Source organism: Atheta coriaria, unplaced genomic scaffold (genome assembly GCF_025399875.1).
Source record: "Atheta coriaria isolate IRGN ID8LTWV9N9 unplaced genomic scaffold, Caltech_Dcor_3.1 hic_scaffold_3_pilon, whole genome shotgun sequence".
Lineage (NCBI taxonomy): Eukaryota > Metazoa > Arthropoda > Insecta > Coleoptera > Staphylinidae > Dalotia > Dalotia coriaria.
Genome location: NW_027045445.1, coordinates 7511176 through 7526221, shown reverse-complemented (window position 1 = coordinate 7526221; position 15046 = coordinate 7511176). Strand labels below are relative to the sequence as shown.

The window sequence follows — 15046 nt, the reverse complement described above, 5'->3', positions numbered from 1 at the left end:
AGTTAATTTTGGACAATTATTGTCTCAGAAGTGGTGAAAAGTAAAATTTTCTTTTATTTTACATGGAATTTTTGATTTCTTTATTCATTTCCGAAGAAATTTTTACATTTTAACTAAATTCCTTAATTTTTTGATAAAAACCAGAAACTAGTAAATCCTCGTGAACTTTGAAACTACGAAGTAAATTTTACGATTTTAGCAATCATTGCATTTCGTTCTCTCATCCTAAACGCTTTCCTCTTCCTCGTGGATATCTCCAGCAGAGTTTTACTACCATCAAGCTGGAGCCTTGTTACATTCTGATTCCTTTCTGATTTCCGGATTTTCCTCAACTCTCCGCACTTGTACCGCCACTTGTACTTGCATCAACTCATATTCTACTTTTTACCACCGTCGTATATTCCTTCTTTTATGCGCTTTTATGCCTGATTTTTTTCGGTGTTACATCCTTTGTTCAGTTTATGTTTTGCTCTTTGTTGGAACACTTGCTTGACTTTTGTCCGGGCGTTTTGTTCGTGTTTGATTCGATAGTGTTACGCCGATTTTATGACATTTTTACGACGACGCTCGCTGGTGCTTTTCAATGAATTCCAGTGCAGCTCTCACAAGGATTGTTTTCTCAACGCATCAGGACATTTTTTGCACGGGGTTACATTGTGTTACATTAATGTGATGACGTTTCATCGTGGTTGATGAGAAAGTTATAAATGTTTTTTTGCAATTTGTGTCCTTTTGGTAATGGTTTAGGAGATGTTACGATTGCTTCCGATTTATTTCTTGTTTGTTCTAGTTTCTTGGTTTTAACTCGTAAAAAAAGTGTATTATCCACGATAGTTGTTTTTCTCTTGAGCTTTTTAGTAAATTAACAAACAAAATTCAATTTTTTCTAAAAATTTTTGCTGACGAATTTTTTCTCCTGACTCTTGATTTTTCTCTTCATTCAATCAAAAAATCAAATCCCTAAAGCTTTCACTATTCCCCCCTCCTCCTCCTCCTCCTTCCCTCTTTCTGACACTCTCCAGGAAAAATCTCCATCGTCGGCGATTTTTTGAAACATGATACTCTCCTGCGTCCTGTGAGGACTTAACGTCTCATATATGCATGACGTTTCATTGATCCAATTTGAATTTATTGCCTGCTTCGAAAGAATGCGCCAAGCTGATAAAGTAGCAGGAAAGTCATGGAGAATTTGTAGTCCTCCTCTTGCCCACTCTGGTTGCAGCAGTTTTAAGGAAGTAAATAAAACTCTATGGTGGTGGTGGTGGTAGCAGTGGTGGGAAAGAAAATCGTAAATGGGGAAATTTATTGCCGCGGGTTAATAAATGCGCGTTTGGTCGGGGCGCCGACGGAAAACGAACGATGGCGTGATTGAATGTTCGAATGCGAAAAATCAGGACGAAAAGGTATTTATAACCGGCTGTGAGCCGGGTGGTCAGGACGTAATCGGAAAAATCAGTGGCGTGTACGTTATTTTTATTGTCCATGAAAGCGAAAAAGTTGGGAAATTAAATTTTTGGGTCCTGCATTAAATTAACAAACATAAATCGTGAAAGAATAAAATTTTAGGTATAAAAATATTTTAAGCGCAAAAATCCCTACTAATATTATAAATGCGAAAGTCCTGATGTTTGTTACACTTTGACCCAAAAACTACTTAACCGATCATCATGAAAATTTGTACACATATTCTTAGTGGTCCCCGAATGGTTATAGGCTACTTTTTATTTAATAAAAAAAATATTTTTAAAATAAAATAAAGAAATTGTTTAGCCAATAATACCTCTGCATCTGACTATTTGACTACTTTAACGCCATCTAGCATTCCAGCAATGAAGCTCAAACCTAAGTACTATACAACATCAAATCCAATTGACTACACTATGGAGACTGTACACTATACTTCCATAGACTATACTTTCAGCCATTTTAAACTTCCCGCCATTCTACTTCATTGTTACTTCTTCTGTGACTACAGACGCGTACGGAAGCAACTTCATTATTTTAGATATTCGCGGGTTAAAGCTAGTAATTCAATATTTTGTCCTCAGGATGCCAAAAAATATTTTTAAATAAATTTTGGCAATACCAAAACTTTTAAATTAACTTTAACCAAATATTCCTTGTTTATTATACACAATTCCATTGTAAATGCGTAAAGTTACTCCAAATTTGTCTAAACTTAACTTTTGGTCAAGGGATAGAAGGACGCCATCCCTAAAGTTGTCAGATTTGTTGAATTAGTCGCATGCTCGGACATATGTAGTGCAGATGTGCGGATATTATGAAATAATTCGGTGGTCGCACTGGCCGCAACCGCTTTTCCTGCTCGCAGGGTGGAGGATTGAAGGGGTGGCACATTAATTAAACAACCCTCGGCTTGTCACTCGTGCAAACACGTCGCAATTCACGCACATCATGCACAACTGTTTCCACAACGCAAAAATTATGCTAATTTAATATTTTTGTGTTAAAAATATTTTTCAGTGAAAATTTTTACGAGTAGGTTTGGTTGGTTGCATAGGATTCATTGTTTTGTTGGTGTTCGTTTGCGATCGTGTATATTCGTGTATACTCGTGAGGTTTGGAGGGTTGCGCGTGGTGGTAGATACTGGATCGTTTCGTGCAGTCGGTTCAGTTCGGTGCGGCACGTCCCCGACGCGCGATGTGCGAGTTTTGAGTTTTTGAGCTTCCTGCGTCAAACGCTTCTCGCTTTTTATTCTTTCACGTGCTGACTGAAACGCAATTTGAGAATCTCGGCTTTTACGCTTGGACAAGTTCAACTTTTCTACCTTTTTCTAAGTGTTTTGTGTGAGTGTTGGTGTTTGTAACAAGGAACAGGATAATAACATTGTGTGCCTAAAGGATAAAGTGTCCTTAAATTGATATATTCCCGAAATTTCTTCTATTTAAACTTAAAAAGTGATTTCCGGTCGAAGGATAATATTTCCGAGTGGATTTTTGTTCGATTCAACGGTTTCCCACATGAATGGGAACCAATCTCACCAAGACCAGTCGTGTAAGTCCTCCACACCAATTTTAAATTCAATTTTATTCGTAGACATTCATGAAATTCATATAAAAATTCCCTCAACGCCTCGTGTTTTCGAGGTTTTATTATTTTGCGTTGGAATATCAATAACGTCTGCTTTGATTTGAATAGATATTTGATGATTATCTTGATATTTCAGCTGGTATCAGCAATGTTATTGCGGTGCGAGGTTGAAGTATCAGGTATTTGAGTGTTTGAGTATTTATTGTTGAATGTTGAATGTTTACTGTTTACTGTTGCCGGTTTGTAGTTGAGGGGAGTGTTCGGTTCTGGTTGGGTGCGGAGGTGTGTGTGAGCGCGCATTTGCATTGGGCATTACCATCAAGAGGGTGCAAACGTAAATAACATTAATTATTCTCTGCTTTGGGCGCGAGATTCGGAGTGCTAATGTCCAAATACCAAACACCACAAAGGCGGTAGTGGTTTTGGGAGGTAAGGGGAGGGGATTGTATGTGAACGGTATTGCTATTAATTGTCATTATAGTATATTAAGTATCGTTAAACAAGCGTTTAATCAATCGAGTGTATAATAACTTTTAGCCACGTGATGCTTAAGCTATTTTTCCACTTTCAGTTTATTTCCACGTTGATTTTTGTATTGCGCAGGCGTAAGCTTCACCACGTGACTAAAACCCGTGACTAAAGTACTTTTACTCACTACTTTAGCCATATATGTTTAAAAATCACTTTTATGTCTCAAAATCGTGAATTCGAAAATTTCAAAATTGAAATTAATATTTTATTGCCTAATGAGTTTCATCATTGTTTGATATCTACGTGATTGAAACCTAACATTCTATTGTAAATTGTAAATCTGTTATTTTTATCACACTGTATGTCGATGCAATGCGAAAGACACAAGTACAAGTTATAATTCATGAGTGCTGCAAACACAGCGCCTACACACATTGAAGCATTGTATCGCTGTTACATTTAACGAGTCAGTCTCGAGGGGTGAACGCCGGTGCGCCAGCAGACAAAGAGCAAGAGGCGCGATGGCGGCACGGGCACCCCTGGCAGCGTTGGGTGCTAATTAATTCGCAACACGTCGCCGTCGCCTATCGTCTGCGCCTGTTCACTTTCGGTGCAATTCAAGGTTTGTAGTTTGCAACCCGCGCACAAAAAAAACTACCTGCTTTGTTTTTATTTTCACCTGTGTTGTTTATTCAGTCATTATTCCGTGTACAATTTGTAGAGATAGGTAAACGTGGGAGGTAAAAAGTTAAAAATTGGAATAAAAATTATTTGGAAAAAAGAGTTAGCAGAGCGTGGTTTCGATCCACGGACCTCTGGGTTATGGGCCCAGCACGCTTCCACTGCGCCACTCTGCTCATTGAGATCTTTGTTAAATTTTGTTAAAATTCTGTTAAATTTTTACCAAATTTTGTTTTTAAGCGTTTTGTGAATGTATACGTGGAGAGGTCCTTACAAATATCGATTTTCTACGTTTAACCGTCCCGCACGGCATACAACCTTCCTACTGCTCCTGCTGTTTCTCCCTGGCTGAATATTCTTAGTCTTGTATTTTGTATTAAGTCAGAAACTCTGACAACAACCAAAATGCTTTATTACTTTGGGAATTCAGGGTTGTGCATCCTGCAATCTGCAACTACATCAGGAAATGTTTCATGTTTCATTCTCTTCTTAGTCCTTTGTTGACCACAACTGCAACTGCATCTACATCTGCATCTGCATTTGGTATGTCCTCATTTAATAGCAATAAATCCCTCGAAATTGTTCCGCATTTCTGCTGTTGCAGTGAAATTGCTCTGATTGTTGAGATTTACAGTTTACGAGAATAATTCCACCGTAATTACATGTACAACGAAAATTTCTGTTGAATTTAACATTCATTGTTTATTATATTCTTGACTTATTTACATTTTAGTGTTATTGTTATTGTTATTGTTTAGTCTCTGACATAGAAGTAGCTTTATTCATTGCTTTTCGTCCTTTTGGAGAAAGAATTTTTGGACCTGCAGGTCTCTTCTTTTCAACTTTCCAAGAATGAATGTTTATCCTTTGTGTAAGTCCTGCTTAGTCCTGTCGAGTCCTGCTTGAGATGAGTTTCCGCTTGTTGTTATTCTATGTTTTCGCCCACGGCGCATTGTTTCCTGTTTTTGTTCATTTATTCGTCTTTTAAAACTCAAAAAGTGTTTGTGCGCAAAAGAACCTAGGTAATAAATAAACCCAACTGTAAAATTTCTAAAACTTAACTTATTCCAGTAACAAAGTTTTTGTATTAAAACTTCAGGGGAAGTTTTCAGCGAAACCTAGTTTTCCAACAAATGTTATCATTATTTATTTGTGTGTGTTGTTCATAACTTTTCTCTATCGTTTTGTTTTGTTTGGTTCATTTTTTTCGTTGGGAACGAAAGCGATCGTTTCGATTATGTGTCGTTTTGCGTGCGCGCCCAGCACTCGTAAAAACAGGACGATAACGTGCTGATAACGCGCCCGTTTATGCGCTCATTTCGTCCTTCACACTCGCACCAAGAGCAAACACATGCGCACAGTCACCGGTAACACTTTTCATATTTTATATATTTGGGGTGCAAAAGGGCTGAGTGCTTACGTGAGCGTTGTTTTACCTGTGATAATTTTAAGGACTTTCTAGCCAATCCTATGTACGCGTTTTTTATGATTTATTTGTTCAGTATTCACCAAACAACGCAAATAAAGGGAAAAAAACATGATAAGAATTGGTTGTATAAGTTTTAATCACTAGAGGGCGTTATTTGTTTCGTAATTAAAAATGTTATCTTATGTGATAAATTAATTAACCGTTAATGTTAAAATGAGAATTTAGTATTATTTTACGTGCCTGGGTCGCGATATAGTTGGCATGTCGCAGGAATGTTGTGGCGGCGGTCGAGTATGCGCAAGTGCGACGATTCTCATCGCATCGCATAAATTATTTAACATTTAATAATGAAATTCGAGCTGCATGTGCAGCGTTATGCACTCGCTTGCCGATGGGGTGCAACAACCCTTGTTTAGATGTGTGTGTTTTAATTTAATCGAAAAACAACAATTTGCGCTTGGGCAAACCGCATGATAACGCTTTTAACGTCGATAACACATATACAAAGTGTTGAAACTAAATTACAACGTAAATTGAAAATATTTATTTTTATTTAAAATGGGCAATAAAATATTGTTTTTCTACTTCCACGCTCGTTTTCTACGGTTTTGAGATACAAAAAGTGGTATTTTAAACAGCGATGGTTAAGGCTGTGACTAAAAAACTTTAGTCACGGGTTTTAGTCACGGGGTAGAGCCACTTGATACTTACTACACTATTAAAGCTTAACTTTTATTGCAAAATTTTATTCTCTAAACAATGAAATCAAAATTATTAACTATAAATCTAAAAGTATGAAGTTTTAATTTGTTTTAAACATTTACTGATATTTTTATTAAAGGATAATATAATATTGATGCACCAGACAGTCAATATTTAATAAATAAATAAATAAATAACTATTGCAATAAAATTATTGTCAACACTATGTATATTTAGCAAACACAATAAAACACAATGAAAATTTAGGGGATGAAAATGCATGCATATAGAAACATAAATTACATGAATATGGATATAGTGCGAGACGGGTTAAGCATGTGCAATGTTCGGGAATTGTAAACAAAGTTCGGGAAATATGCGTGTGTGCGCCCTGCGGGGGGTGGCAATTAGTCAATATTTATTAAACCGAAAAACGGCGAATTAAAACGAACAGTGGAATCGTGATGAATGTTCACGCCTCGATATGTATTATTCAGTTTTAATTTTACGCCCAAAGCAACCTATAAATATTCCATTACTAAAAATATTCAACATTTGTGAATATTGTTAAAATTGAGGAAAAAGAAAATTTTTTGGGGAAATTGGACCAAGTCTAACCGATGTGTTAGTTCCGCACGAGCGCCGTATTTCCCATTCGGCCATCACTAATCGCATTCTTGCTGCTTCACCACATCGATTTTTATTTTCACCCCTTTATTCAAAAAAGGTGCGGATATCTGAAAAATGCATTTCCTTTGGATATTTTCCATGACTTACTGCTTCCGTTGACACTGGATGTCTTCATATGTCAGGATTTGACGTGAGTTTCATCTTGCACCCTCCTAGCATGGCCTGGGGCAAGAAAAATAATGTTTCCTTCTTCAGTTTCCAAATGGAAGCATACGTTGTGCATTTTCGGGGGTGCGTTTCTCCTAGGGGTTGATTTAAACTTCCTCACCTCTAAGTTTTCTTTTCTTTAGATTTTTGAGTGTATAAACTTCAGTGATATACTTTAGCCACGTGGTGTATGCGTGCACTCTCCCCTCTTCCTGTTTGCATTTTGTGCATTTCGTTGCGAGTGCACCCCTCGTGGAAATGTATCAATCGTGCATCATCGCGTTAGGTTTCGTGTCGTCCTGCTGCTTGCACTCGGCGAAGGAGTGCGCTGCTTGTGGTTAGTAAGGTTAGCTCGCAGGAAACGCACCCTCGGGCTGAGTTTACGCGCCGGATAAACGAATAAACGGAAATGGACTAAAAGGGAAAATGAATTGTAAAATCAACAGCGACGCAGTTCCACCCCGGCCCCTTTCGCTTTCTCTAACCCCTAGTATTTGTACGCGACGTTAAAATTTTCTTTAGGTATCAGGTGAACCATGCTAGGTGCATTATGCACGCCTAAGGGTTGAGTTTTGTATCTACCCCAAGACAAGAAGTCAGTTTTGAATCTGAGGATGAAGAAGCTGGTGAGTAGGTCTCAAGGGAGAGGTAAATCCCGATGCAAGCAGGAACAAACCTCAGGCTAAGGCTAAGAATAAGGGTGAAACAGACAACTTGGAAATCGTTGATGCCTAAGGCAGTAACACTGACTTTTACTTTTGTTTTTACTTTACTTTGCTTAACAAGATATTTCCTTGAAAATCTGATTTTGAAAGAAAAGTTAGATTCTGAATATTTTTTCTGACCATCGCAATCTTTTAGTCATTACCCACTTTTTGTTGTGTCTGGTTAGTGGTTTGTGTTGTCTGACATGAAAAAAAAGAGTGTGAAAGAATGAAGTCGAAGACGACTGCTGTTCACGACGTGTCTGACTGTCTGGCGCGTTGAGTACGTGACTCCCTGACATCCTTCGGACGTGCCCGGCAAACTTTCGTCCTGGACATCTTTGAGCACGTCGTCAACGCGCACGTTTCAGACTAGTCCAACTTGGGAAGTCTTAGGAAGTATAAACTAGGATAATAGAAAGTCCATGATTTTTTTTATTTTATTTTTTACAATTTTTATCTACTTTTACCTTTAAAGCACCAATTTTCTACGGTTTTGAGGCATAAAAGGGTTTTTAAGCACGTGACTAAAGTGCTTTAGTCATGGGTTTTAGTCACGGGGTGAAGCTTACACCTGTGTTTATCTACTTGATATTTAACTTTTAAAGCGCCAATTTTCCAATGTTTTGAGACACAAAAGTGTTTTAAAGACCGTGACTAAAGTACTTTAGTCATGGGTTTTAGTCACGGGGTGGAGCTTACACCTGTGTTTATCTGCCACAAAAGTGTTTTTAAAGGCCGTGACTAAAGTACTTTACTCACTGGTTTTAGTCACGGGCTGATCATAGCCACTTGATACTTAATATACTATTAATGTAGCGAATAAAATTAATGTAATTTTTAATAGGTATTGTTTTCATTCGTTGAAAAATTAATGCGCAATTTTTGTTATTTACGACCCCTCTTAATATCTTTAATATCAGCGGGCGGAAAAATTGCCTAACGGTTTGTAAATTGCCGGTAACAGAGAAACGAAGCACTATGGAAGATAAACGATTGAACCGGCGCTTTTTTTCCTTCATTGCTCTTTGGTTTCTGCTGAGTTTTCATCTCGACTGGAGTCTACCAAAACTCCACTAAGTTTTAAACCATAAAAACGTCCAATGCATACGCCGAACATTAAGTATGGACTTAAAATGTCTTAAAATGTAATAACAAATATTCTGTTTTTTTTTTACTAATTATTACGGAGATGGCCCTATACCAGACACATAAATCACTGTTTTCGCCTGTTACACGTTGTGATATGGTCTGATGGTTGTTAATAGCCACCCCGTGTTGTAGAGCTGTTGCTTACACATGCTATATTGATGCCGATCATTCATCAACCCCATTTGCCGCGGCCAGTCATGGTCACCTATCGCCAGGGACGGGCAGTTTACGACCAGCTCGATATGAATATGCATACCCCGAACTCTTGTGCACAAGTGCAACGCATGAAACCATGAACCACCCCCAAGTTTTGTTCTTTGCGAAGGGTGTCTGTGTCTGGGCTAGCCCTGCTACCAGTCATAACAAAATGTGAAAATGTGAGCTGTAGGGGTTGTTTAACGACGATCTGAATGGGGGGAAAGTCGAATGGAAAGTGAAGGGCTGCTCACTCCACTTCAACGTATGAGCAACGTAGGAGTATTAACTGTGCACTCACAGTTCAACGTTTTCAAAGTATCCTTCTAGTTGTTATACTAAAAGAGATATTTTTGTTTTTAGTAGGATTTAGTAAAGTATCAGAATTTTGGGTTTAGGTACAGGTGGATTTATGTTTAAGGGTGGTTTTGGTATCATCCCTACATTAGACTAATCGTATTTGTTTCCAAATTTTCCAAATTTAGATAGAACCTTCCTCCCCACTCCTCTAAAAGTAATAAAATTACAATCTCATAAATTACATCCCTTAAACTGTTCCATATTGTAAAGTAATCATATGTTGGGGTTTTTGTACGCGCGCGCGTTGGAAACATTTTGCATTTTGTGTCGCATTCGAACATTAGTTTACGCGCACCTGCACACCCGCACACATACGAGTACTCCAGCGTTAACGACGCTTTGCGCGCGTCCCTCTTTCCACGAGGGTTGGAACATGTTACTCGGTGTTGTTATATGCGAGGAACGGCGGGATCGCAGGCGACAAGCGACATTTACACGTACGGACTTGTACAAATACGACTTTGGTAGTGACTGCGAGACTGGGACTGAACAAATATTACTCGTACGGGCAACTGTAACTGTAATTCCAGGTCCAGCTGGGAGAGTAAACAGTAGGCTATTGGAATTGTGCAAAAAGGATCTGAACGGGTGTTCACTTTCACTTTTTTCTTGTTTAAAATGTGGTTGTATTTGTATTTTTTTGTTAGAAGTAATTTTGATTCATTGTAAATTTGTAGGTCGTGATTAGTCATGTGCTTTAGTCACGGGGTGGAGCTTGCGCATGCGCATTTGACGAAAACTCTTGTATAGCCACTTGATATTAATGTGGAGAAAAAAATAAGGCTTAATAAGTCTTAATGCGACTTATTGCTTCAAGTCACACATCTGGTTCCTTTTGCTCGTGTTAGTCTAACTGTTTATAATGCGGAAGATAGGAGGCTTTTCAGTTGGGATCATTTTCTCTTCGGCTTATTCAGTTCCTAGAATGTTTTCTTTTTGGTAGCGACTTAACCACGGAAGTCGTCGGATTAGGCACAAGTTACATGCCACAAATCACACACTCAGAAAACTCCAGTTAACTTAAATAAAGTCAATTCATACCAAAATACATCAACTGCTTTTGCTCAAATTAAAATTTAATATTTAACCTACACTTTTTATCTTTAAGTCATTATTTTCGTGAGTTTAAATGAATGTATTTGCTGTTTTGTTTATTCTTGACTTTTGACGCTTTCCTCCTTGGCGTCTACATTTAATTCTCCGTAATTCAACTGAGTCTTAACTAGACACCGTCTTGAGTCTTGAGTCTTGAGTCCTGGAGTTCCATTTCCCATTGCACTTTGTTGTACTTGTGCGCTTACTCAAAGCCAAGTTTAGAATTTCCTTGACTCGTGGAATCTCATTGCGCGAAGAGAGATTGCCAGATTGAGCTGCGATGGCATTAATTTAAAGCAGCGCCGCGTTTAGACAATTTCAACACCCAGCGCGCTTAGAACAATTTATCCGAGCAAACGCAAACAGAGTTTTGTTTGATGTGAGAGAATCAAAAGTTAAACAATAAACGTGACATGATACAAAAAGATTTTTATCTTTCTAAATAAACAAATTACATTAACATTAACATCAACATACTCTTCTTCAAATATCTTATCATTTTGAACAGAATACAATGTAGATAAGGCAAGACTATGTGTAATGTGTTATGTATAATGTCAGACAGTTAGTAATTAAATTCGATTAACTCGTGAGGACGTGCGCTCACACATTGCGCGCTAATAACCTCTATAACTCAATAACTATTAGTATTGGGGCACTAGTTTGGCCATTAGCGATGTTTCAAGTGATATTACCATCATATCATCATCATCACCATCACTCCGAATTAATTCCTTCATCAACTGCATACAAATGTTGCCTATGACGTGGTAATTGAAATCAATTAGAAATCATAAGAGTTTCATGGCTTCCATGCGTGTTGCGTCTTTAATTGAGTGTTTTGCGGTTAATAATAACCATTCCATTGGTTGAGAATTAAACTGCGTGGATTTATTCAGTCTATTGCTGAGTGTTGGATAAACATGTTCAACTTGGTGAATATAAAACTGATGTGAATATTGTGTAATACAACGGCTAGGAGGAAAATTGCTGACCACGAAATAATAGTTATACTTCCAGCTGCTTATGGTTATAGTGTAATAGTGTAATACCACAGTGATGGCCAGCGGGGTTGTAGCAACACGAAACAGTGTCGGGAAATGTCCGCGCAAGTGGTGCTTCGCGCTGGGTCCTTCATGTCCGCTTTGTGTCATGTCGGCACTGCCAGTGTGCTTGCTTTGCATTTTTCACGCGCGCGCTCTTTGATTTTTCCGCTTTTCGCCGACGCGTGCAGAAATTGAAGAGTTTCCTGCCATACACTTTTAGCACTCTTTTACTTAGCTTTGCGTTCAATGAACTATAAACATGGACAGTATTATATGATATCACGCATTAAATTTAAGTGAAAATCATAAAATCATATTTTTGGTCATATATGGTTTTGATGTGATATGGTTGTAATATTTGAAAATATGCAGCGCTAACATTTTGTACGGTTTTCACTCGGGAGGACAATGCAGGATGTGACAGAGTATTCTGCGCGCGGCGCACACGTGTCATAGCATTAAATATCGATCCTCTGCGCGTTCTCGCATGCGGAAAATGCTTGATGGCCTGGTGCACAACTGCACAACTGAATATGGGCAGATCGGTCTTGTTATGTGAATGTGATATTGGGTGATCAATGAAGTTTCACATTTTTTTCTGATTTTTTTCTATGCTATTACTCGGAAATATAGGAAAAAATGAAAACTAAAAAACATTTGTGTGGGATTCAAAACTGCAAGAAACACTTTTGATAATATGTAATAATAGTATTTTTATTTTTTTATCGTTCAGACAAGACTTTACGACGCATTTTGCTATTGATTCTTCTCAGTGTGGCGCTTTTAAAGCTCTCTTTTTGCGTCCCCAGTTTTCCTCCACGCGTTAAAAACGAATTGTCGAGAGTTATAGTTACCACTAAAAGGACTAAAGACTAACATTAAGTGAATTTATGTGATGCATTATCAAAGGGACTATCGGTCGTCGTCAGCGTTTCATTCAATGGTATAATTTACAACTACAACTTAAGAAACCCACATAAAAACATCAATTATTATTTTTATCAAAACAAAACATTCATTATATTATATATTTTTTATTTTATTTTTCAGAGGGAAGCGACCCAAAGGGATGCCGACCGCGAACGTCGCCTGCGCGCGGACAGCGAGTCCAAGACGAAGCAGGCGCTGCAGGAGGCGGCGCGCTGTCGCAGCCGCCTCAAGCTTCTCACCAGTGAATTCTCCAGGTTAGTACCCCAAGCACCCAAACACTCTGTATATGCGTTTATAGTCGTGCGTAGGCTCCTCGAATGTAATTCGCTGTGTAGGAGGCAGGAGATGTACATGGAGATACCACTCGCACACAGGAAATTAAGCTGTAACTCGCAATCGGCTCCCAACTACCCCGAAACAGGGTTGTGTTTGTGTCTATGTCTATGTCTATGGGGGTAGATATCGCGTACCTCCTCCTGTTGATAATAGGCTAGGCTCTCAGTGAGTTTACCTAGACTAAACGTCTAGGCGTTTGAGTTTGGGTTTCAGTTTTCAGTTAGGAATAGTTGCGAGACAATTTGAATAGTCCTTTAGTTTAGGTTTAGGTTTAGGTTTTGGTATAGGACGATAATGATAAACGGTGTCTATCTACACTAGACGTGCGCTTTGTTCGTTAAACAGATCGAATATTTTCATAAGAGCTACTATTGCTTTCATTAACAGTGTAACACTGTGTGTTTGGTTGTATAGTTGGTAAATGAGTGTGAATGTTGTTTACGCGCTGGTAATTTAAGCAATTTCTACCGAAACTAGAGGAATTCTGTGTGTTGGGCAAAAGGACGAAAAGGTCCTCGGGTGGGTCCTGCAACGTTTCATCTCATAGTCATCTCGTCTACTCCTTGGTGTAGAATTCCGAATTCCGCCTCCTTTGCATTTACCTGCTGAGTAGGAGGATGATGTGGATGAAAATGAGTGAATTTGCAAGATGTTTGAGGGAATTTCAGCGTTTCAGTTTCATCTGCGTGCGTTTAGGGCAAATGAAATGTTAAAGCCGGAAATTAAGTTTTTCTTCTCCCCTTACTTATACTTATTCCTACGCGTACGCAGCGGAGTCGTCTTGCGGGATTATTTGCAGTACGCACGAGTTGGCGCGCGTTCCTCGTCAATTATTCACTTATCTTTGGTGGATGTTAGCTGGATGCAAACCGGATGCTTTTAATTTCCACTCATTTTTGATCATAATGGAATATTTAATTTTCTTTGTCTTATCTTCTTGAATTATTACTATTAATGTGGATGCTGAAAGACATTGTAGCGTGATCTACATTTATTTCATCGTCTGAGCTTTGTGGTTGATCCGTCAAGGATGTTTAGTCTACTACATTTTCGTACTACCATTGTATTTCAATACATTTGTTTAGTCTGAACGAAACAGAGTAACCCCTTGTAGTCTGGGTACGAATCCCTTAATTCAAATCATTTGACATATTTATACCTATCCGGCGGTAATAATTGCCGAGACCGTCTGGCCGACGTCTCGCCCTATTCACTATAGCTAATGTACAAACACAAAGACCAGACGATGAAAAATTGGGATATAAAAGGGACACCTCCGGCTCGGGGAGTCAGAACAGTTCGTGAATTCTTCAAGTTCGTTTGGTAAAGAAGCAAGTACAATATTAACGCACACCAAAACATTTTAACAAAATTTATGTAAAAATTGATTTAAAAATTATTTTTGGTTGTTTTTGAACGTTATGTACGTTTTGTGAGCATTTACGTTATTGACGGGGTAAATATTTGCATCAGATATTATGCGCCGCTCGTAAAACCCCCGAAAGTTTCCCTTCTTACTCTGTAAACAGAACTTCTTACTCTTTCCTTGGAAAAAACATACGTTTTCTTATACTGCTACTGCTTTCACTAGCAAACCATTTTCTTTTTCTTTACTTTTACTTGATTTTCTTCTTATATTTTTTTTATTTCTGTTTTTGTGAGTATAGGAATTACGTCACCGAAATATTTACATATTGGTTTAAGAAATTGCTAAGCGTAAAGTGAGCTAAACACTAAACAAACAACATTAAAACGTAATTTGTATCTTCAAACAGAAAATCAAAAATTCGCTCACAGAGTATTTGTATATGTGTTTACATAGCAGGATATTTAATAATGTTGTTTGTCGAAATTGAAGTCACGTTGAGGCTATTCAATAGGGGTAGTTCTTTTTCAATGTGGGCGCCAGACTTTAAGAGGGGTTCCAGTTTCCAGCCAAGCGAGTGTTGTTGCTTGGTTATTTGAAAACGCGTGGAATTCCATCATTTCGTCCTTTAGACGTCCTTTCAACATCCAATGTCTACTCCCACATCGACGTTATTAGAATATCTCAGCG

General features: G+C 38.2%; 2 protein-coding genes and 1 non-coding gene across 6 annotated transcripts in view; 1 reads left to right on the top strand and 2 right to left on the bottom strand.

Annotated features, from left to right (window-relative positions):
- Window positions 1–15046, bottom strand: part of LOC135789836 (xaa-Pro dipeptidase-like) — a 108288-nt gene that overhangs the window by 66734 nt on the left and 26508 nt on the right. The gene's annotated exons all lie outside the window — the stretch shown is intronic.
- Window positions 1–15046, top strand: part of LOC135803873 (uncharacterized) — a 65447-nt gene that overhangs the window by 37743 nt on the left and 12658 nt on the right. For 2 of the 4 annotated variants that reach the window (XM_065317589.1, XM_065317590.1), the window contains exon 4: window positions 12775–12908. In XM_065317589.1, coding sequence (XP_065173661.1) covers window positions 12775–12908 — 134 coding nt within the window. Of the gene's footprint in view, window positions 1–2649; window positions 3017–12537; window positions 12668–12774; window positions 12909–15046 lie in introns of those variants that run through there. The other 2 variants (XM_065317592.1, XM_065317591.1) reach the window with 2 other exon arrangements.
- Window positions 4309–4380, bottom strand: TRNAM-CAU (transfer RNA methionine (anticodon CAU)). The gene has a single exon. It is a non-coding gene; the product is annotated as a tRNA-Met (tRNA).